The 23,465-nt window shown below is 38.7% G+C and overlaps 1 protein-coding gene across 1 annotated transcript in view; it reads left to right on the top strand.

The window, feature by feature from the left end:
• LOC140479961 (ERI1 exoribonuclease 3-like) overlaps window positions 1-23,465 on the top strand; it is a 421,431-nt gene that overhangs the window by 86,493 nt on the left and 311,473 nt on the right. The window contains exon 6 of the mRNA XM_072574405.1: window positions 11,735-11,807. Coding sequence (XP_072430506.1) covers window positions 11,735-11,807 — 73 coding nt within the window. The remainder of the gene's footprint in view (window positions 1-11,734; window positions 11,808-23,465) is intronic.

Raw genomic sequence — 23,465 nt, 5'->3', positions numbered from 1 at the left:
TTTTAAAAAAAAGTATTTTGTGATTTACACATGAAAGAAATGAAACTATCATGGTATTCAAACAGATGAAAGACTCAACAGACAATCAAGGTATTTTTCAATGTATAATTTCAGTTACATCACACTGTAAATTTTTGCTAAAAATTCTGCGCCTTACAGTTGATGAAGGAGCGGCGCTTCGAAAGCTAGTGTGCTTTCAATTAAACCTGTTGGACTATAACCTGGTGTTGTGTGATTTTTAACTTTGTACACCCCAGTCCAATACCAGCATATCCAAAGCATCACAGGTAGACAGAGTGGTAAAGAAGGCCTGTTTGCCTTCATTGCTCAGACCACTGAATATAGAAATTAGAATGTCATGCTACCAAAGTACAGGTTGTTGGTGAGGCCACTTTTGGAGTACGATGTACAGTTCTGTTTGCCCTGCTATAGGAAGGATATTATTAATCTGGAGAGGGTTCAGAAAAGATTTGCATGGGTGTTACCGGGACTGAGGGCCTGAGTTTTAAAGGAGAGGCTGAATAAGCTAGGACCTTTTTCACTGGAGCACAGGAGGTTAAGAGGTGACCTTCTAGAAGTTTATAAAATGTGAGGGGCACAGATAAGATAAATAGGAGAGGTCTTTTACATAGGGTTGGGGAGTTCAAAAGATTTAAAAGGGACCTGAGAGGCAACTTTTTCCACATGGTTTATATGTGGAATGAACTGCCAGAGGAAGAAGTATATACAGTTACAGTTAGATCATTTGAAAAACACTTTGACAGGTAAATGAATAGGTAAGTTTAAATGACGAGGGGCCAAATGCAGGCAAATGGACGAGTTTAGTTTGCCAAGCTTGGTTGGCATGGACGAATTGGATCGAAGGGTCTGTTTCCATGGTGTATGACTCTATAACTACCAACTCGAAGGCAAGCATGCAACTCACTAGGTTGCAGTGAACACAGTAATTTATAGTTTTCATGGTATTATTCAAAATCTCAGCAATGATGGATATAACTTATGTGATGTACCCTCTGAAAATTGGTGCTAATTTCAATGGATATAGAATATTTAAATCTTCTGTATAGTAGCAATAAGTCACATGAACAATTGATTTGCCAAAGTTGACTTTGATAATCAAAAGAGGGTTAGGGAGAAATCTCTATCATTATGTACAGTTTGCATATAGACCCCCTGATTTTCTAGTAGTCGCTTACTCTTGGTATTTTAGTGTTAATAAATTTTGAGACTGGAGGATTTTTTTTATTTGGGTTATGTGTGGCTACAGATCAGTGAAACTTATTGTGTTCTACATGATCTTAAATAGTTTTGATTAGCACAAGTAGGTAATGTAATTGCTCCTTCCTACAGCAAAATTCATAGTTGCATGCCAAGGGTTGCTAATCAGCCTGGGCAGCATTTATCCTGCCTACCCCTTATTATTCTGTCTTATGTGTCTTGGAAAAAGATTCTTAAATAAAAACGTTTGTTGAAAGAGAACCAGACTCAGCAGTCTGAGTTCTAACTGTCTGACTTCTTACAGTGAGGCTGACTGGCAGTTCGTTGGGAGAATGAGATGTGTGAGTAGCATGTTTGTCAGTGTTTTGTTTAAAGTCCTTGCTGATTTCCTGACTGACTAAAGTTTGTGGGAGTGACAGTGACTCATGTCAGTCCTGTTTTAGCACACCTTTACTTAAAGGCAACCTGCCAGTTTATCTGAACTCCAGTGAGTACAAGCCCGACCTGCTCAACCTTTCGTCATTAGAAAATCCTTTTATACCTTGGATCAATCTAGTGAACCTTCTCTGGAAGGCCTGTAGTGTCAGTACATCTTTCTTTTAGTTAAGGGGGCAAAGATAACGTCGTATCCTCTCAACTTGTTAGTCCTAATTCGTGTCTTTGATTAACCACAAGTCCTGTTAGTGTCTCTCAAGGTGTTGAATGGTGATGGCGAATCCTCAGAAAAAGACTTTCTCTGAAAATGCATGGTCAGAAGTCACATGACACCAAGTTATAGTCCAACAAGTTTATTTGAAATTACAAGTTTTTGGAGCACTGCTGCTTTGTCAGTCGGACTATAACCTGGTGTCTTATGACTTTTGACGTGTATCCCAGTCCAACACCAGCACTTCCACATCTGAAAATGACTTTTGCCCCCTCCACCAGGGGGTTAGACTAACACCTTAAGAGGTTTTCACGACAGGTTACTTGGAAAAGTAAACAGGAAATGTCAGCAGTGAAGATTCCTTGTCAGAGGAAAGCCTCCTGTTTGTCTCTGAAACTCAGCATGTGCAGTTAGTGAACAAAAGTGACCATTCTGGAACTACAGTGCAAAATGTGTGCAGTCTTGTCAGTCTGTCCAAAGGCACAGTGAGCAACTACTCTTCATCTGTTTCTCTTCTGTCTGATTCTTAGTAATCCTTTTGCCTTTTGCTCTGAGCATCTTTACCATCTGTTTCACTTGCTCTCCTTCTCCCCTTTTTCTACAGCATAAAACCTATTACTTTACCAGTCCTTTTCTTGTTCTGAAAAAGAGTCATGTTGGACTTGAAATGTTAACTTTCTTTCTTCACAGATGCTTTCAAACCTGCTAAGTTTCTCCAGCATTTTATTTTTTATTTCAGAATCCAACAATCACAGTATTTTGCTTTTATTTTGGGGATGTGAGCAGTCTGCTTTTAGTTAACCTAAAACCATTTAGTTGTTCTACTTAGGAAATGTAGAAAGAGGAGGAAAAATTTGTAGTTACATTTTGGTGTTTAACATGGTCATATTTCTGTTAATGTTATCATCCACAAACTTTAATTAAAAGTTGCATTGTCATCTGCTCCCCACTTTTGCCTGCTGTCTGTCAGTTGGCTTCCTGCTTCATAAAGAATGATATGACAATTCAAAGAATGGGAAATGGATGTCTATGAAAGGAATAGATTGTTGATTATGAGATTGTTTCATACTAGGACAGATGGAGCAAAACATTTCAGCCTGAGGATATGGAAAGCGAATGGCAGACCATACTGTTCAATGCAGCCATCAAGCCAAAATTACATTCTGCCCATCACACAAATTAATAATGTGATATCTAAAGTTCAGTGTGTTGTGGTGCCAGGTATGTGGGTGGTATGTTCCCCAAAACTTGCAGATCATATCAAACTGCACATCCCTTTGGCAGGTCACTATAAATAAAATACTCACTGTACCCAACGAGCATATATCTGAAAAACACACAGTACAAAGTTCAACATTAGATATGATTCTGTAATTGAACGACATTGTCTAGATAATCCTGAATGTATGAAGAATTATGTTGATGATCAATATAAGATTGTAAATTGGGCTCACAGTGTGGTACATTTGCATGTACTTAACACTATATATATTGATACGCAGATCTTTGCGACAGAAAGAACATGTACGCCCACTCTGCTTGTTTCAACTCAGGAACATGGATAACAGCCACTCACTGGTTCATTTCTTGCCTCAATCAAATGGTGTCAACCTTCCTGATTTAAAATGTTAATGAAGCCTAACAGTTAACTGTCAGTCATCATTAACTGATACATTTTTCTTCAAATGCCTCTACCAATTACTGTCCATTAAGGAATTATCTTCATGCAGTATAAATGTTGATTTTGTTTTCCCTTTAAGTTGGAATTCTTGTAAATTGCCCTGTTAAGGTGAAAAGTTTCAACAAGATATTTCTCTTTCAGCAACACTTGAGTTCTGTACGAGTAAACAAGTGAATATTCAAGAATTGAGCAATTTATGTTCAAACAGAAACAACACAATTTTGCTTGAGAATCAACACATTGAGAATAGTGCTGTTGAATCATACTCTGCAGCCAAAAGCTGTGCCATGCATTAGAAATATGTTTTCCAAGGTACAGCAGGCCACTAACCTTCAGGTCCTTGCTGGTGCATATTGAAGCCAAGTCCAGACTTTTCCAGGCAACTTAATCACATCTTCAGCTTTCAACTACAGCTCTTGCTCTCATGTAGCTTTGGGTGTATCTTACCTGGGCCTCAGTGATAGCACTCCAGCTGGGTATCATCAGCCATCACCTTAGAGGTCAGCCTTTGGCTCCAAGGAGCCATCATTTGACTTTGTTTAGAGATGTGAATATTAGTTGGAGATATGACTACGACATGTTGAAGGCATCGTAGCAGATTCCTAAGTATCTTGAATAGGCATGTATGATAATTTGGTGGTTACTTCATAGCTGAAATTGATTGAGTCGATTCCCTCTCAGTTAATGAATATTATTCCATGATCTGATGGCACTTAAATGATCACACTTGCAATCTCTAGACCTGTGGGAATCCAGCCAAAACCGCAAATCTGAGAGCCTTCTTATTCTGACTGGCCTCAACTATGGTGAAGTGCACCTGTTTGCCAGCAATGGCAAACATGATACCTGTCATCTGCAAGATAGGAGTTTGGATAACAGATTTTGAGATTTAACAAATCTCAAAACACCAGCTGATTCCTAGCGGGAGTTGTCAGCAAAGAAGTTAAGTCCTGTGTCACCCTTGACCACCGTGGGCAATATTTTCGCTTGTGGGAAGGTCGTCTTTCAGGAGTCATCAAATGTCAGAACCACCTAACTTGGAGGTCTGACCCTGTTGTTTTTGTTCCTCAACAGATATAGGAACAGAGGTGGAGCTGCATAAGCGGGTTTCTGTGTGAGAAGGCTGATAGATATGAAGTCTAGGTCAAACAGAAAACCTCCACCGTAGCTGAAATAATGGTCAAAGAAATCAGTAGTGAAAACACATTGTTAGAACAAATCCTGTGAGAAAACCTTTCACTTGGGCATGGAAGCAGTTGTGTCACATCTTATGTAAAATCTATCCAGGTGCTGTTATGGTGCAATGGTTGTGCCCCTACCTTTGAGCTAGAAGACCCAGGTTCAAAACTCACCTGCTTCAGAGGCATTTAATAGTGTCTCCGAATAGATTGATCAGAAAATGTCTCGGTCTATGGGAGCTCATATGGCACTGTTATAGTCTCCCTATCTCTGGGGGCCCAATGCATCCGAAGGCCTGGGTTAATGTCCCAATACTCATAATTATGTGTCATGGAAAGAGGGTGTTCAAGGCCAAAAATTATTGAACTCGATAATGAGTCCTGAAGGCTGCGGCCTGAGCACTGTCTTCCCTGTCCTTACCCCAACCCATACACACCAGACCTTGTCATCGCATGGGACTGCTACCAAAAATTATCTACTAATATTCCCCGTCCACAGCTATTGATTCCAGCAGGCTGACTATTACATTTTTCTGTCCAACTGCTGTTCTCTCTGTCTAGGGTCCATCTCCACGTATTGTTTACTCCTCCTCCTTCTCCCCACCCCATCTTCAGCGTATATACACAACTTTTCCTAGCTACAATCAGTTGTGAAAAAGGGTCACTGGATCCGAAACATTAACTCTGCTTTTTCTCCAGATGCTGCTGGACTTGCTGAGAATCTAGTATTTCCTACTTTTGTTTCTGGAATATCATAATTTCATTCAGTATTTGTTTCATTATTGTACACCAGAGCTAAAAGTACTTAGGACACAACTTTTTTTTTAACCACGTATAGAGGCAGGAAAAAGCTAGAAAAGGGAGGAACAAAAGGAAAAGTCTGTGATCGGGCATAAGGCAGGAGATTAAATGACAAAAGCAACAATATATTCAAGCCAAAAGTAGTTGGTTGGACAAGTCTTGAAAAAAATGATGACTTTGCAGGAAATGCAAATCGCAGCAAGAAAATAGTCAATCAGCAGCTAACATCCAGAAACAAAATGTGGATGGGGGCTGAATTGGAAATCTTTGAGGTCAAGATTTAAATCTGAGACTACAATATGTCTATTTTAAGATGCCTACTAAAATAAAAAAAACTTCAAGGTAACATGGAGATAATACATCAACTCAGTGTTTATGTGGAAAAATAATGATATGGTGGCTTTAAAAATGCACTCTTTAATTCCGATTTTCTTTTTGAGAATAAAATTTAGAAGGTTTGTTGCATTTTAAATATCCTTTGTTCGTAGTTGTGGGTATGTTCACTGAGTTGGGAAGTTGATTTGCAGACCCTGTGTAGGTGACATCTTCAATACTTTGGAGCCTGCTGTGAAGTGCTGTTGTACTGTGTCTTCTGGAATTTATTTGTTTCCATTCCTGCTGCTTCCTGTTGTCAGTTCTGGTTCATCGTAGTGGCTGGTATGTTGGGTCTACGTCTATGTGTTCATTGATAACCACAACTATGGCAACCAGAACCCGAGCTACAAATCTTTTCCCAAAGCTTGAATCTTTGTTATTTTGTGTTGGTCAGCTGTGGAATTTTCATGTGATAGACATTGCTCTTTTTTGCAAAATAAGTAAACAATGGTTTGTAGTCTTGCAAATAATCCTCAATAGATTTTTTTTAAAAAAGCAAATAAACTTGCTTGAATTTTACCAAGCTTTTGGTGATGGGTTATTAGCTGAAGTCAGTGTAATGATTATAATGAGGTTAGCCAGATGGACCTCATAAAATATGAGTTCCCGAATTAGGACTGTTAATCTGATCCAATCAGGGATCCCTGGTTGACAAAAATACACAGAAGTGTCAGAGGTTTCGTTCACTCTGGGAACTGGCTGTGAGGGAGCTGGTTTAGTGTCAGGGACTTTCCATGGAAGTAAAGAGTGACTTGGTGACAAGATACCAGCCTCTGTGGAGTTATTTCAGTTTGATTAAGGACCAAAGGAAGGAATTGGGCCATGCTTGATCTTTGCTCATCATCATGCCATTTTGCCAATGACTGGAATGTGACAGAACAGCTGGAACCCAATTAAGCCACTACTAGCCATTTAAGAACCACTTCCCACTGCCACAGGTATTACCCCTATATCAAGGTCCTAATATTGCATGAAAAATGCGAATGTGGTGGCCACTTAGTAAGCTCTAGTTAGGGCATGCCATTCTTTTTGGATTCTCACTGGATCAATGAAGCCCCCATCCCCTCGCTGGTAGTTCTAACCCCAGTAGTGAATGTTGACACCCTCACCTCAACCTGCCTGCCAGAACCCAACATCTCCCAACCTTACTTACATCTCTTTCAGAGTGCCTTAGCCATTCAACTGTTTTAGTCTCTCAGTTTCAGCCTTCGTACTGGCAAGACTAGTAATACCGTTACTGTGTTACTCGCTCTTTGGGGGCTGGTTTCCATCCTGAATTGGGTTGGCAGCTCTGATGAAGGCTACTTAATTGACCACTGCAGGTTAATTCTTCTACAGGTCCAGCTGCTGATGGAAAAAGACTTGCGTCACAGGGGTTACCATTGACCAGAACTGAAGCTGACCAACTATACAAATACAGTGGCTATAAAAACAGGTCAGAAGGTATGCAGCAAGTAAATAGCTTCTGGACTCCCCACTGTCTGGCCACTGTCCACAAGGCACATCAGGAATAGATTATGAAATTGCCTGGATGGATGCAGCTCCAACAATGCTCGAGTAGCTTGATATCATCCAATATGAAGCATCATACTTGACTGGCATTCTAACTTCTGGATTAGTGGTGCTGAAAGAGCACAGCAGTTCAGGCAGCATTCAAGTAGCTTCGAAATCGACGTTTCGGGCAAAAGCCCTTCATCAGGAATAAAGGCAGTGAGCCTGAAGCATGGAGAGATAAGCTAGAGGAGGGCGGGGGTGGGGAGAAGGTAGCATAGAGTACAATGGGTGAGTGGGGGAGGGGATGAAGTTGATAGGTCAAGGAGGAGAGGGTGGAGTGGATAGGTGGAAAAGGAGATAGGCAGGTAGGACAAGTCCGGACAAGTCATGGGGACAGTTACTGAGCTGGAAGTTTAGAACTAGGGTGAGGTGGGGGAAGGGGAAATGAGGAAACTGTCGAAGTCCACATTGATGCCCTGGGGTTGAAGTGTTCCGAGGCAGAAGATGAGGCGTTCTTCCTCCAGGCGTCTGGTGGTGAGGGAGCGGCGGTGAAGGAGGCCCAGGACCTCCATGTCCTCGGCAGAGTGGGAGGGGGAGTTGAAATGTTGGGCCACGGGGCGGTGTGGTTGATTGGTGCAAGTGTCCCGGAGATGTTCCCTAAAGCGCTTTGCTAGGAGGCGCCCAGTCTCCCAAATGTAGAGGAGACCGCGTCGGGAGCAACGGATACAATAAATGATATTAGTGGATGTGCAAGTAAAACTTTGGATGTGGAAGGCTCCTTTAGGGCCTTGGATAGAGGTGAGGGAGGAGATGTGGGTGCAGGTTTTACAGTTCCTGCGGTGGCAGGGGAAAATGCCAGGATTGGAGGGTGGGTTGTTTGGGGGCGTGGACCTGACCAGGTAGTTGCGGAGGGAACGGTCTTTGCGGAAGGCGGAAAGGGGTGGGGAGGGAAATATATCCCTGGTAGTGGGGTCTGTTTGGAGGTGGCGGAAATGTCAGCGGATGATTTGGTTTATGCGAAGGTTGGTAGGGTGGAAGGTGAGCACCAGGGGCGTTCTGTCCTTGTTACAGTTGTACGGTTGGAGGGGTGGGGTCTGAGGGCGGAGGTGTGGGATGTAGACGAGATGTGTTGGAGGGCATCTTTAACCACGTGGGAAGGGAAATTACGGTCTCTAAAGAAGGAGGCCATCTGGTGTGTTCTGTGGTGGAACTGGTCCTCCTGGGAGCAGATACGGCGGAGGCGGAGGAATTGGGAATACGGGATGGCATTTTTGCAAGAGGTAGGGTGGGAAGAGGTTTAATCCAGGTAGCTGTGGGAGTCGGTGGGTTTGTAAAAAATGTCACTGTCAAGTCGGTCGTCATTAATGGAGATGGAGAGGTCTAGGAAGGGGAGGGAGGTGTCAGAGATGGTCCAGGTAAATTTAAGGTCAGGGTGGAATGTGTTGGTGAAGTTGATGAATTGCTCAACCTCCTCGTGGGAGCATGAGCTGGCGCCAATGCAGTGATCAATGTAGCGGAGGAAGAGGTGGGGAGTGGTGCCGGTGTAATTACGGAAGATCAACTGCTGTACGTAGCCAACAATGAGACAGGCATAGCTGGGGCCCATACGTGTGCCCATGGCTACCCCTTTGGTCTGGAGGAAGTGGAGGATTCAAAGGAGAAATTGTTACGGGTGAGGACCAGTTCGGCCAAACGAATGAGCGTGTCGGTGGAAGGGTCCTGTTGGGGACGTCTGGAGAGGAAAAAAACGGAGGGCTTGGAGGCCCCGGTCTTGGCGGATGGAGGTGTAGAGGGATTGGATATCCATGGTGAAGATGAGGCGTTGGGGGCCAGGGAAACGGAAGTCTTGGAGGAGGTGGAGGGCGAGGGTGGTGTCTCGAACATATGTTGGGAGTTCCTGGACTGGGGGGATAGGACAGTGTCGAGGTAGGTAGAGATGAGTTCAGTGGGGCAGGAGCATGCTGAGACAATGGGTCGGCCAGGGTGGTCAGGCTTGTGGATCTTGGGAAGGAGGTAGAACCGGGCAGTGCGGGGTTCCCGGACTATGAGGTTGGAAGCTGTGGGTGGGAGATCTACTGAGGTGATGAGGTTCTGTATGGTGTGGGAGATGATGGTTTGGTGATGGGGGTGGGGTCGTGGTCGAGGGGGCAGTAGGACGAGGTGTCCTCGAGTTGACGTTTGGCTTCAGCGGTGTAGAGGTCAGTGTGCCAGACTACCACTGCCCCCCCTAACCACAAGCTCACTTCTTCCATAACAAACACACAGTGACAGCAGTGTGTAGCACCCATGAGATGGACTGCATTAACTCACCAATTCAGCACCTTCCAAACATGTGACCTTTACCATCTAGAAGGACAAAGACTGCACATGCAGGAGAATACCACCACCTGCAAGTTCCCCTCCAAGCCATTCATCATCCTACCTTGGATATATCATTGTTCCTTTCTAATCTTAGGATCCTTTCAACATCCTGGAGTTCTCTTCCTAAGAGCACTTGCATCTCAAAGACTACAGTAGTTTAAGAAGGCAGCTCACCACAGTTCGGCATTGAGGGATGGACAATATGTGCTGTCCAAGCAAGCTGTCCTATTCCATGAACATTTTTTTTGTATAATTCCAATTTTGGCTCTAGTGGCAGGCATTTTAGCCATCTCATCAAAATTATAACCATTGTTTATAGATTTGTGGATTGGTGAAATTCAATTTTTTTCCCCTTTCCACCTAAAATTACATGTTATTATTAAAACATATTTTATAATTCAACATTAAGCAATTTGAAAGAGGAAATATATTTTAAGATTAGCCAATTATTTAATTTGTAGTTGACAAAAGGCATTTTTACATCCAATTTACATTGTTGTTTATACTACTCAAAGCAGTAGTCTGTCTATAGAACTGATACTAGTGAAATCTATTTTCTTACATTACTATATTATTCAAAATCGACTCTTGAGATAATCCATACCTAATTCAAGCATGGATTGCTATTGGCCAGATTATTTCCCATTCAAACAATTACATTGACGATACCTGAATGACAGTGAGTGAAATGTCTAGTTATTCATGTTTGTCACTTTTGTACAATCTGAATTGTTGTCAGTCAGCTTTTATAAATGTAGCTTTGTGTAAAATATTATTATTTCGTATATGAAATGTTTAATTTAATTTCTGTTGCAGCACACAACAAAATGAGCCAAAGAATAACAGTACTTTAGATTTATAGTTTTATAAATGCTCTAGAAACCTTGATGCAATTTTTTTTAAAGGATTGAACCAAAGGTATGTGAAGCAATTGCAATCTCAGAAGCAATAGTTTTAATACCAATCTCGTTTTAGCGTTTTATTCAAGTGGAAATCTGTGCCACAAAAATATGTGCAAGCTTTGTGCCTGTTCCTATAATTTTCCATTAATGACAAATAATCTGATCATACTATACTGATGCTCATTAAAATATTTTTGCTTCAACAGAAATATTCTATTGATGTAGTTAGAAAAGCAATGGTAAAGTGTATTCACCATCATGTACATATTGTGCACAAACAGCATTTAAGACAGTAATCTGATAGCAGAGTTCAGATGATGAACGTTACCCGGTGTTAAATTTTACATTTAACCCACTTGATTTGGTTAGTGCCCTGAGCTTCTCTGCAAAGTATCAATTTCCTTGATATAATTAGATTTAGTCCTACCACAAAGTATTCAGGTGTTACTCGTTCAAGGTGTTATTCTTGGCTATCTACTGGCTGTAGCTCCATGCTTTGGAACCTCAGATATTCACTTCAGCACCTGTCAAAAATGTATCAAATTCAAATCCATTAAGATTCAACTGTAATATGATATTTAAAACTCATTTTATAGAAATCCTGCAATAAACAATATAATATCATAACAATATTTAGCTTTAAAGTTCATAAAGCTATCACAATTGTTTTACATTTTTATAATTTTTGACATTATTACTATATTACAGAAAGTGTTAAATCGACCAATTTAATTTCCTCATAGTGTAAAAGTGCCATCACTAGGTTTGTATAGTTAGAAAAAAGGTCATACGGCAATCTTCCTTTCAATGTAAGATACCAATACAAACAACTATTTGATGCTTATGTTAGTATGCAATATGTGAACTTCTTTAATTTGTTTGTTACATTAAAGTTAAGATAATTTCTGTGTGGTTTATAAGATAGAAAACAACTTTACTTTTTTCTCATTCAGTAGTTCTTCTGCTGTTTGGATGGCAACTAGACATGAAGCTTTCTCCATAATCTTATGGCTACTGTAAGACCTAAATAAAAAGGTCTGAACTGTAATAGAATCAAACATTTTTTTCTTTTTCTTAGGCTGCCAGGACAATGCCAACTCTTGGGTCTGCCAGTTCCTGATTACTTCAAGAAGTGGATTAATCTCAAAAAGGTACTTTGAGTAACAGGCACCGTTTTCAAGGATGAAGTCTTAAGAGATGCTTAATAGCCAATCCCATTTGCATTGAAATGAGAAGTTGATGGCTCGAAGCCTGGGTTGATTCTGGAACTAGGATCTTCTTTTTGTGTCACAGCTAAATAGGATATTATGTACCATCTGAACTCTGAAGTTTCTCTCTGCCATAGCTGTCTTGTAAGCATGTGTTGCCTTTGGGGTAATCAGGAAAAAATATTATGTCCTTACAATCACAGGGTTTAGGAATATTAAAATGTCTTGGTGCATATGCAGTGTTATTTTGATTGGTATTTTAACCTTTGACTAGCCTATAAAGAAATTCTCTCTTCAAGCCAATATTACATTGCTGAAATTTAATTCAGAAATCATGCCAGATAATAGGAAGACAGATAATGTATGCATGAAGGATATTATATTTGGTCTAAATGCAGAGAGGCCAGGACTTTGTACTTGAATAATAGCCCAGAGTGACTTATAATCTGCTGGAGAGAAATACCTTACTGTCAGTGTAGAGAGGAGAAGTCTTAAATCAGGCAGAATAAAAAAAAGCTTGAAAGTAAGAGGATAAAGACACGAGTCTTCCATTAACCCTTCCAACTACATATTATTGCAGTATTTTGGATTGTTTTATCCCTCCAGGACTGGAACACTTCCCTTTTCACCTTGTTCCATTGTGTCCACATATTTTTAGCATTTTTATTTAAAGATGTGAATGGGCTGTAACTATATAATACTGATATTATTACCATTTTAGCCTTTTTGTTGAACTTTATAACCACGCATCTGCTTTGTACTGCTATTCTTACTTTCCATATTCAGAAAAGCAAACAATATAAAATATTGTTGGACAATGAAGTCAGAATAGTTCTTAGACTGCACGATTAACAGTGTAATCTGAATTTTTTAAAAAAATTAGCCCTTTGAAAAAACCCTTCCTGTTAAAAAAAATTATAATGAAGTATTGACTGATATTCTACAAGTTTGTGATGCCTTAAGATCACTGTTCTAAGCATACTGATGTGTCTTTGATCTGTTATTCATTTGGAGTAACTGATTCTTTACCTCTATATTGAAAAAAGGAAAAACTGCCTTTTGACTTGTCTTGGGGGCAAATATTTCTGGAAATGCCATGTATTTCAGTTTGGATTTCAATCTTACAAAGCTATCCAGGGGACGTTATAAAAGAAACTTATAAATGTAATTTTTAAGAAAAAATATTTGACTATTATCAAAGATTACCGAGAGTTGGCCCTTGTAGTAACAAAAGGCATTTTCCAAGAAATGATGAATAAAATTTAAGTTCACTTTTTTTATATCATCCTAACCCAAAGAGGATGTCTTCATTGATTAGATATTTTACAATTGTAAAAGATGATAATTTGCATCTCATTATAGCTATTTTAAAATTGTACAAGTGTTCAATTGTATTCAGCTCAGCTGGTGACTAAATATCTGAATTTTATATTAGAGTGCGTCCCCTCCTTAACCCTTCAATGTTCGTCCTTTCTCGTCAACCTTTCCTGAATATTGACTGGAGGTTGACTCTGTCAGAAAGGGTCAGCAGCTGCATAATAACACTGAGATGAGGAAGGCACTAAGCAGAGCTCTGATTAACATACAGCTAAGAGAGATAAGAGGGAAGAGCTTATGTGTCACTTTGCAGATGGCAAGCAGCTGTTTTGACTGCAAATTTATAACAGCAAGATCCAGGACTTGCTTAGGATAGGATTTGTCAATAGGCTGAATGTTTCTTGCGTACACAGTGAGCTTGCATGAAAAATCACAGTAAAATCCTACATTAATCATCTACAACTTGCTATTCTGTATGAAAATGTATAAAATGTTGTTCATCATGTTTGATTTCAAGATGACTTAGTAGTCATAAAACTCATGGTAATACAACTAGTATTATCATGTAGAAGTGCACTTTTATTTATACACTATATTGATGTTAGTCTTGCAAGTATCCAGTTAAGTTTGAAATCTATCCGTGTGGATGGTTTTGGAATGTGTTTTAAAGAAAATCTAAAGGAAAAGATGGGGAAGCAGTGTTCTACTCCAGAAAGCCAGGCATGGAGGATATTTATGAAATCTACACTTTATGCACTTGTTAATCGTTTTATTTATGGAGGTCTGTAATAAAAACATGCACCTCTATACCAAAAGGAAACTACCAAAGGTAGTTTCAATCTACCACATATGTAGGAGCACAAGTGAATTGTCAACCTGAATATAATGAAATACTTAATGCCTAAACAACTAATAGATAGTAGTAGTTTAGGAGGGAATTTTTGAAACATGGAGCCTATGCAGATGGAGCTATGACAACTTGTGATGGGTGAGTGAAACTTGGTATTGGATAATGTGCGCACAGCAGAGTTTTTGGATGAACAGAAGTTTGTGGCTGGTTGAAGATTGGAGTTTTAATCAAAACAGTTGGATTAATTTGTAAGTGTTATCATATGGTATTATTTTACTTATTATTTTAACTCTGAGTTAGTATGTTTTTGCATTTCAAGCGGATAAAATTTTGCCGAAATAGCAGACCAAAAACTGTATGAGCAGGATGTTAAGTATTTGTCTACTGTTATCAGTGATAATTCTAAGGCATCCATTCTGCAATGGGTTTGGGAGATCAAAACTATAATGTACACATTATTATGTTGTCATTATTAACAAAAGCTTGTTTCTCATTCTTTTGGTTCATAGAAAAATTTCAGAAAACATTAGGGAATAATTTGTAAGAATATAAATTTTATTGTACTTTAATGCTGGTTATTGTACTGGTAACATTTTGGTATATGGGAAAGGAATGTAATAAGTAAATGTATATTTTATGCAAAATAAAATAAATATAAGCCTTAATTGCAACTTTGGGTAGGTCGGTGGCAAGTTTAGGGCAGATGATGGCCAAGTGGTATTATTGCAGAACTGTTAATCCAGAGATCCAGGTAATGTTCGGGGGACATTCTGGATTTAATCCTGTCATGGAGGATGACGAAATTTAAATTCACTCTTTAAAAATCTGGAATTAGAATCTAGTGATGACCATGAATCAATTACCGATTGTGAGAAAACCCTATCTGGTTCACTCATGTCTTTCAGCGAAGAAAACTACCCTCCCTACCCAGTCTGGCATACATGTGACTCCTACATGTGACTGCAGACCCACAGCAATGTGATTGATTCTTAACGGTTCTCCGGGCAATTCGGGATGGACAACAAATGCTGGCTAGCTAGTAGCAACCTCATTTCCTCACTCACTTCTTCAAAAATGAGTCCTAGCTCATTTTAAATTCCAGGTTGCCAGTCAGAATTGCTGTATAGGCTTCCCATTGAGGCTTAAGTTAAAATTCTACATTTGGAGAGAAGGACCCTAATGGCTTTGAGCACTCATCATTTGAGCACAATGTTATCATTTATTGGAAGGGGAAATTTAATATAAAAGTAGAGAGAATATGCTTTAGTTGTATAGGCAATGGTGAGTCCACATCTGGAACATTGTGCACAGTATTGGATACATTATTTATGAAAGCATGCAAATACATTGAAGGCAGTTCAGAGAAGGTTTACCAGATTAATATCTGGAATGGGAGTGTTTCCTATGAGGAAAGGTTGAACAGGCACAGCTTATATCCACTGAAGTTAACAAGAGTAAGAGGTAACCTGATTGAAATATATAAGATCATGATGGTCTTGACAGGGTAAACGTGGGAAGGATGTTTCCTGTTCTAGAGCAATTTAGAATTAAGTGTCACTATTTAAACATCAGGAGTCACCCATTTATAACAAAGATTAGGCGAAATTTTTTTCCTCTCAGAAGATATCTATAATTCTTTCTGAAAAGTTGATGGAAGAAGAGCTCTTGAATATTTTTAAGATGGTGTTAGATTCTTATTAGGAAGTGGTGCAAAGTTATCAGGGTGCAAAGGAATGTGGTTTTGAGATTATAGTCAGATCAGCCATGGTCTTATTGAATAGGAAGCAGGCTTGAGGAGCTCAATGGCATACTCCTCCTATTTCAGATCTTCTTATGTAACAGGACTGTTTTCAGATAGGCAAACTTATTAACAGAGTGCCACAGGGATCTCAAATATTTACAGTTTCCATCTTCAATGAAACGATGGTGTGTGTTGAAGACAAATTTGCTGATGACACAAATATAGGTAAGAATGGAAGTTGTGAGGAAGGCATAGCACCTGCAAAGGCACATAGATTAAGCGAATGTCTGAAAATTTGGCAGATGGAGTGAAATGCAGAAATAAATTAGTTTGTTCAAAATATGAGATTGATGGGAAGAATTGCAAAATAAAATGTTAGTTAAATGGGGTGAGTATGAAGAATACTGCAGCATGGGAAGATCCAGGTGTCGTCTTATAGGAATTACAGAAGGTTATCATTTAGCTTACAGCTAGTTATAAAGTGGGTCAAAGGAATGTTGGTCCTTTGTTGCAAGGGTAGTGGGGTATAAAATTTGTAAATCTCATTGCCATTGTACAGAGTGTTTATGAGACTATACCTTGGGTGTTGTGTGGTTATTTCATTTTCCCATTTAAGAAGGAATATACCTGCATTGAAGACAGTTCAGAGAGGATTCACATGGTTCATTCCTGGAATGAATAGGAAAGGTTCAACAGATTTGACTTAATTCATTGGAATTTAGAAGAAAGAGAGGCAATCAGAGAGAAGCACGTAGGATTCTGAGGGGACCTGAATTTGCATGCTGAAAGGATGTTTCCACTTGGAGAGGAGCCTCTAACTGGGGAGACCATTTAAAAATAAGAGGTATCCATCTAAGACTGAGTGGAAGAGAATTTTTTCCACTGTGTTGTTAATCTTTGGAACTCTCTACCCCGGAGAGCAGTAGAGGCTGGGATAATCAATATATTCACGGCTGAGTTGGACAGATTTTGATTTAGAAGGGAGTCAAGAGTTATGGTAGGGACAGATGGGAAAGTGGAGTTAAAACCGTGATCAGCCTTGGTTTTTCTGAATGTGGAGCCAGTTTAAGAGGCCAAATAGCCTACAGTTTTTCTTGTTTCTTAATTTCTGATGTATGCTGGTTAATTTTATTTTGGATAAAACAATCAACTGCAAAACAACTATTTATTTAGTGGCTGTTGCATTTATCAAGGAACAAGTTGTTAGTGAGGGCAAATTGAACATATTTTGCATTTAACAGCAACATCAAATATTTTCTAGCCTTTGAACATCAGCAACAGCTTGTATTTGTCCAATGTAATGTTGATGTCGTAAATAGCAGCTCGTACTTCACACAATAGAAGCACACACTGAGAAGTGGAGACTACAAAATAATAGAAGAGTGAGAAGAGAAGACCAAATAACATTCGTTTAAGGAGATGGCGTTTGATAGAGATTGTAAAAGATAAAGAGATAATAAGATTGAGGAATTTCGCAAAAAGCTTCCAGAAAGGAGGACCAAGACTGTTGCAGACTCTGCCACCACCATCGCATTTCTACTTCACCCATCACATATTCTTTCATAATTGGTAATTAGGAATCATTCAGTGTTATTGGCCCATGAGATGTAAGCTAATTTCAAAGAAAGGTTACAACCAGGAAAACAATCTGCAGATTTTAAGGTGTGAATTTGAAATCAGAGCTCCATGATGAGTGAATTCAAGCAACATGCTTTCACCCACAGACTGTCAGAGAAACATTCACAATAATGCAATGATGCAGCATTTTATCTTGCAACTTTTAGTTCAAATACTGGCAAGCAAATTAAAATTAAGTGTTCTAAATTCTGAAAACTCTTTTGAGGATAATAAAAGTCATTTTGAGGATAATAAGAGTCATTTTGAGATTATCCTCTCGAAACACTCTTAATGTGTGATGTAGTGATCAATTGTGTTCTCCCAGCAATGTGTTATCAATAGCATTGGAATGTTCTGCAGACTGTATTTTAACAAAAGCAAAATTTTCTTGAATACAGCAAAAGATTTGGAAAAATAAATACTCTTGGAAGCTGAACTGTTATTAAATAATTCTGGATTGCACCCACTTTGTACTAGAAACCTAAATATCAGCTTTTTCTTGTTTTAAAGTAAACCACTTTGAGTGTTAGTGCTATCTACTTAATATGATTGTCCATTCATATTCTTAGTATGAATTGTTTTGTAAGGTGGAAGGAGTGCTGCATCAGAAGCAGTATGTATTCTGCAAATAGCAAAACTTTACAAGGAAGAAAGAAAATTTAAATGTTCCAGCATCTCAGTGGCTTTACCATCATAAAATGCTACATTCTAAGAATTGAAATCTTAAAGGTGAACCAGCTGAGCCATTTTAAAGGAATCTCTATAAATAGCTGCAATGAAGATGCTGAAGGTTATATGCTGAAGTGGGTTCACTTCAAGCTGATTTAAAGGACTCTGCTTTTGCCTGCTACTTTAATCATCCTTCTGTCCTATAGCCATAACAGATTTATTTTAAAGAAGGTTAGTTAAGCAGTTCATAATGGGGATAAGTGGGGAGTCAAAATAAAAGGTACACTGTTTAACAACTGAAGCTCTTCAGAAAAGAACTGTTCAAACTGTTAAGATCATTCTGCATTTTGATGACAGCTCTTGACTCTTCTGTGATTTACAGAGGACTAGTGGAAGTCATGAGGCCCTTCACTGAGCTGTCTTAAATTTAGCTTTAGCTATGTTGTTGAGCTGCAATAATTAGTGGATTTGCTGTACTGGAAATTACGTTGATTGAAGAAGAAAAAATAGTGCTTTCAAATATTTGCAAGTAAATCTGCACTGTCTTTTTCGTAGGATCACGGAATCTTACAGCACAGGAAATGGTCATTCGGCCCATCTTAACTGTGCCAGCTCTTTGAAGGAGTTGCTCAGTTAGATTCTCTTGAACTATTGTTTTCCTACAGCCTTCAGTTTTTTTTTCCCATTTTCATTTGTATATTCAATAACCTTTAGAATGCTACTATTGAATCAGCTTCCACCACCCTTTCAGACAGTATATTAAATATCATAACATATTGCTGAATAAGAGCATTTGCTAATTGTTTTAAATTACTCTCTGGTTATTGACCCCCTCAACAATGGGAATAGTTTTTCCTTATTTGCTCAGCCAAGATACCTTAAAATTTGGACTTTTGATACTCTAAGAAGAATAATCTTACCCTTTCTAGCCTCCGCCTATAAATGCAATCCCTTCTTCCTCGCATCATTCTGGTAAATCTGTTCAACATCTCCATGCACTAATCTGGATAGAACTGCAGTTATTAATATGAGCCATGGAAACAGACATAAGTATGTGCTTTGTTGGCCTTATTTGTCATTAAAGACAGGAGTACCTCCAAATCTAACTCATAGCAGAGGAAGAAGGCAAAATATAAACATGATTTAACTAAAATTATACTGTTGAAATGATGTCATTAAAATTGTTAATGTAAGAAAATATGTTTTTGTTACTTTTGCATTTAATTTTGAATTCATATGCAATTCAGTTTAATATGAGAAATCCACAATAAAAGGTCACTACAAACAAACATAGAATTTGAACTAGAATTCTTCTTAAAGGCATATTCCAGAATGATGCTGTATGGATGTAAACCTCCTCGTAGTACCAGAGTAGAGAATGCATAAATAGTGAAAGCAGGAAAAAACAATGAGTTTGTAATAAAAGATTTTACTTTTCAAATACGTTGTTTTAACAGAAGAATTTTTAGTACTGAAAGCAATTAGGGTTGTTTGTAGAATGCTGTGCTTTAGAACTGCCAATAGCACAGGGTTCAGTGGATTTCGTGATGAGCACATAACCAGAATTAGTTAATGACTTCCAAAGGATGAGGAATGAATTACAATAAACTAAGCTGAGCTACTTATAGATAAAGTTACAGACCACCAGTGGAAAATATTCAAAAAACTATTTGGTACAATGTAAAACAAATACAGAGCCCTAAAAGCCAAAGGATACAATGGTGCAGTTTACAATCACCATCAACAAAAAGGCAGATTAGAACATGAAGCTTATGGAAAAGGCTTACAAAATGCGAGCTCAAGTGGAAATCCAACCAAATGGCAAGCTATAAAAAGAAACAGAGGACAAGTAATAAGAGTTGCATAAAGGGAGAATGAAAAGGAAATCCAGAAAGTGATGTTAAACTGAACCCCAAATATTTTTTTTAAACAATAAAATATAAGGAAATGGCAGACATGTGAAATGATCAATATGTATCCATTTTTGGCAGTGGAGAAAAAAGTTTGGGCCACATGGGTAGCGACCTCTCTATGAGCTTGACATTCTGAGTTCAAGTCCCACTTTAGAATGTTTATATGTTTGAAACAGTTCAGTGGAGCTTTACTAGACTAATACCTGGAATGAGCAAATTGCTTTATAAGGAAAGGCTAGGCAGGTTAGGGCTGAATCCATTGCAGTTTAGAAGAATCAAGGATGACTTAATTGAAACTTATATGATCCTACAGTGATTTGACTAAGTGAAATTGAAAAGATGTTTATTCTTGTGGGAGAATCTAGAACTAAGGGTCGTTACTTAAAAATAAGAGGTAACCCATTTAAATCAGAGATGAAGAAACATGTTTTCTCTCAGAGGGTTGAGTGTCTTTGGAATCCCTGGAATACCAGTCCAGTAATAATATCACCAGGCCACTGCCTTGCCTGGGGAGCCTTACTGTCCATTGGGTGAACTCATCAGGCCATTAGAAATTTTAGCTCCTTGACTTAAGCCTTCACTCAGGACAACTTTCTCACTATAACTACACATTTGGCTTGTCCTTAAAGGCAGTGGATGCAGAATCTCAAAATATTCTTAAGGTTGAGATTGACAGACTCTTGATTACCAAGGGGATGGAAAATTATCAGGGGTATGCAGGAATGTGGGGTAGAGGTTAAAATTAGATCAGCCATGATCTTATTGAATGGAGGAGTAGGCTGCTCAGTCCTTTGTATGTTAATGGCCATGGAGGATGAGTTCGTAATGTGACCAAAACAGATTGATTACCAAATTAAAACAAAAAACTGCAGATGCTGAAGATCTGAAACAAAAACAGAAAATGCTGGAAAAACTTAGCATGTCTGGCAGCCTCTGTGAAGAGAAGAAACAGTTAACATCTTGAGTCCAGTGACCCTTTGTCAGTCTGACAAAGGGTTACCGGACTCAAATTGTTAACTATTTTTTCCTGTGCATATGAGGTCAATATACCAATTTGTAAATGCTTTGAATATGCCTCTGAAAAGCAGGAGAGTTCTCCAGGTCAGCCATAATTGATGTTGTTTGATGATATTCAAGCTATATCCTTTAACAAAAGACTGGCAATCTGTTCCAGAGGTTAAAAAAAAGACACTAGCCATGGAAACCGACATAAGCATGTGCTTTGTTTGCCTTTTTGTCATTAAAGACTTGAATGACTCCAAATCTAAGTCACAGCAAAGGAAAAGGGCAAAATATAAATTAGCGAACTTTAAGAAGATTTTTAAGTCAGGTTGAGGTTCTGGATGTAGGCTTGCTTGTTGAGCTGGAAGGTTCATTTTCAGATGTTTCGTCACCATACTAGATAACATTTTCAGTGAGCCTCTGGATAAAGGACTGATGGTATAGCCCACTTTCTGTTTATGTGTATGGGTTTCCTTGGGTTATACCACCAGTGCCTATTATGGTGATAAAACATCTGAAAATGAACCTTCCAACTCAGCGAGCAAACCTATATCCAACAAAATATAAATGTCCAACTGAATCCTAAGAAAACTCAATGAGTGGGACTTATTTGATTTACTATAAGGTAAAATAGTGGTAATGGAGAAAATAATAAGACTTAAGATTCAATTTCCAGGACTTGATGACTTACACCCTGCGATGTTAAAAGAAATAGATAAGGAAATTGTAAGTGTATCAATCAATTGTCGAAAGCTTTCCAGATTCTAAAATTGTGCTTTTGGTTTGAAACTTTGCTTCATTATTTAAGAACTAAGGGAGGTATGAATGAGGAAAATATGCAACCTTCCAATTTAAAGCAAAATACTGATCTGAAATGAAAACAGAAAGTGCTCGAGAAACTTAGCTGGTCTGGCAACATCTTTGGAAAGAGAAACAGAGTTAATGTTTCAAGTCTCATGACCTTTTAGATTTTGGCAAGCACTTGATCAAACATTAGGACAGAAATGAAAAGGAATAAAGGTAAACATAATGAAGAGTCCCTGAACTCAGGATGGTAACTCTATTTCTCTCTCAGTAGATGCTGCCACACCTGAGTTTCTCCAAACTTTGTTGTTATTTCGGTATGTAATCTGATTAGCTCTGTATTACTGGAATTTATTATTATTAAAGATCGCCTGATCATAAATCCAGGCTGACGTTGTTTGACTTTCATGTGTGACTAATCTAGTTCTCCATGTCAGCTATAGTTGATGTTGTTTGATGACATTCAAGCTATATCCTCTAACAAAAAACTGGCAGTCTGTTCCGGGGTAGCCACGGAAACTGACATAAGCATGTTTATGCTATTTTCTCCCCACCCCCACCCTCCTAGCTTACCTCTCCTCGCTTCAAGCTCACTGCCTTTATTCCTGATGAAGGGCTTTTGCCCGAAACATCGATTTCAAAGCTCCTTGGATGCTGCCTGAACTGCTGTGCTCTTCCAGCACCACTAATCCAGAATCTGGTTTCTAGCATCTGCAGTCATTGTTTTTACCTATAAGCATGTTTACCCTATTTGTCATTAAAGACCTGAATGACTCCAAATCTAAGTCACAGCAAAGGAAAAGGGCAAACTATAAATTAGCAAGTTTTGAGAAGTGTTGTAGCTCGGGTTGAGGTTCTGGATGTAGGTTTGCTCACTGAATTGGAAGATTCGTTTGCAGACTTTTTGTCACCATACTAGGTAACATCTTAAATGTGTCTCCGGATGAAGCACTGGTGGTAGAGCCCACTTTCTATTTATGTATTTGGATCTCCTTGGGTATACCGCTGGTGCTTCATCCGGAGGATGAGAAAATCATTTACATGTTGATATGGGAAATTCTATGAATGCTTTCCATATAGAAACATATGAGGTGGATAACAAGATGAAAGAGCAAGGAATTTGAGGTAACTGTGTGAGTGGTATTTGGTGTTCCTCAGGTTCCCTTTTATCTGGCCTCGGAAGTATGTTATTGTTGTAATTGCCTTAACAACCAATAATGTTTTAAAAAAAATTTGAAGTTCCAATTAATAGCTGACAATGGCAAGGAAAGGTTTTGTGCTTTAAACCTTTTACTGTAACAAATGACGAAAACACGGTTAACAAAATACTTTTTTTATAGGCAACTTATATATTTAAATTGGAGAAAGTGATGTTCCCCTTTAACTTTATTACTAATCACACTCTCCATTGAATCACACTCTCCATTGAATCACAATGCTTTTAAAAATAGTTCACAGTTGCTACCAGTCACCAAAGGGTTCCCATATCCTTATTTCAATGGTGGTACTTTTGAGTGATTTTCCCAGACACACTTCCCAGTTTTCAGAGGGTTCCTTAAATCATCCATCAACAACAAAAACTGAGGAATCTAATATGTCTCCTTGAGACAATAGGAGAACAAAATCTTTATTGACTTGCTGTCTCCTCATTCTTAACCAGTTATCATTCTGTGTGATGTGGTTACTTA

Source organism: Chiloscyllium punctatum, chromosome 7 (assembly GCF_047496795.1).
Source record: "Chiloscyllium punctatum isolate Juve2018m chromosome 7, sChiPun1.3, whole genome shotgun sequence".
In the NCBI taxonomy this organism is placed as follows: domain Eukaryota; kingdom Metazoa; phylum Chordata; class Chondrichthyes; order Orectolobiformes; family Hemiscylliidae; genus Chiloscyllium; species Chiloscyllium punctatum.
This window is presented reverse-complemented; position numbering and strand designations above follow the sequence as displayed.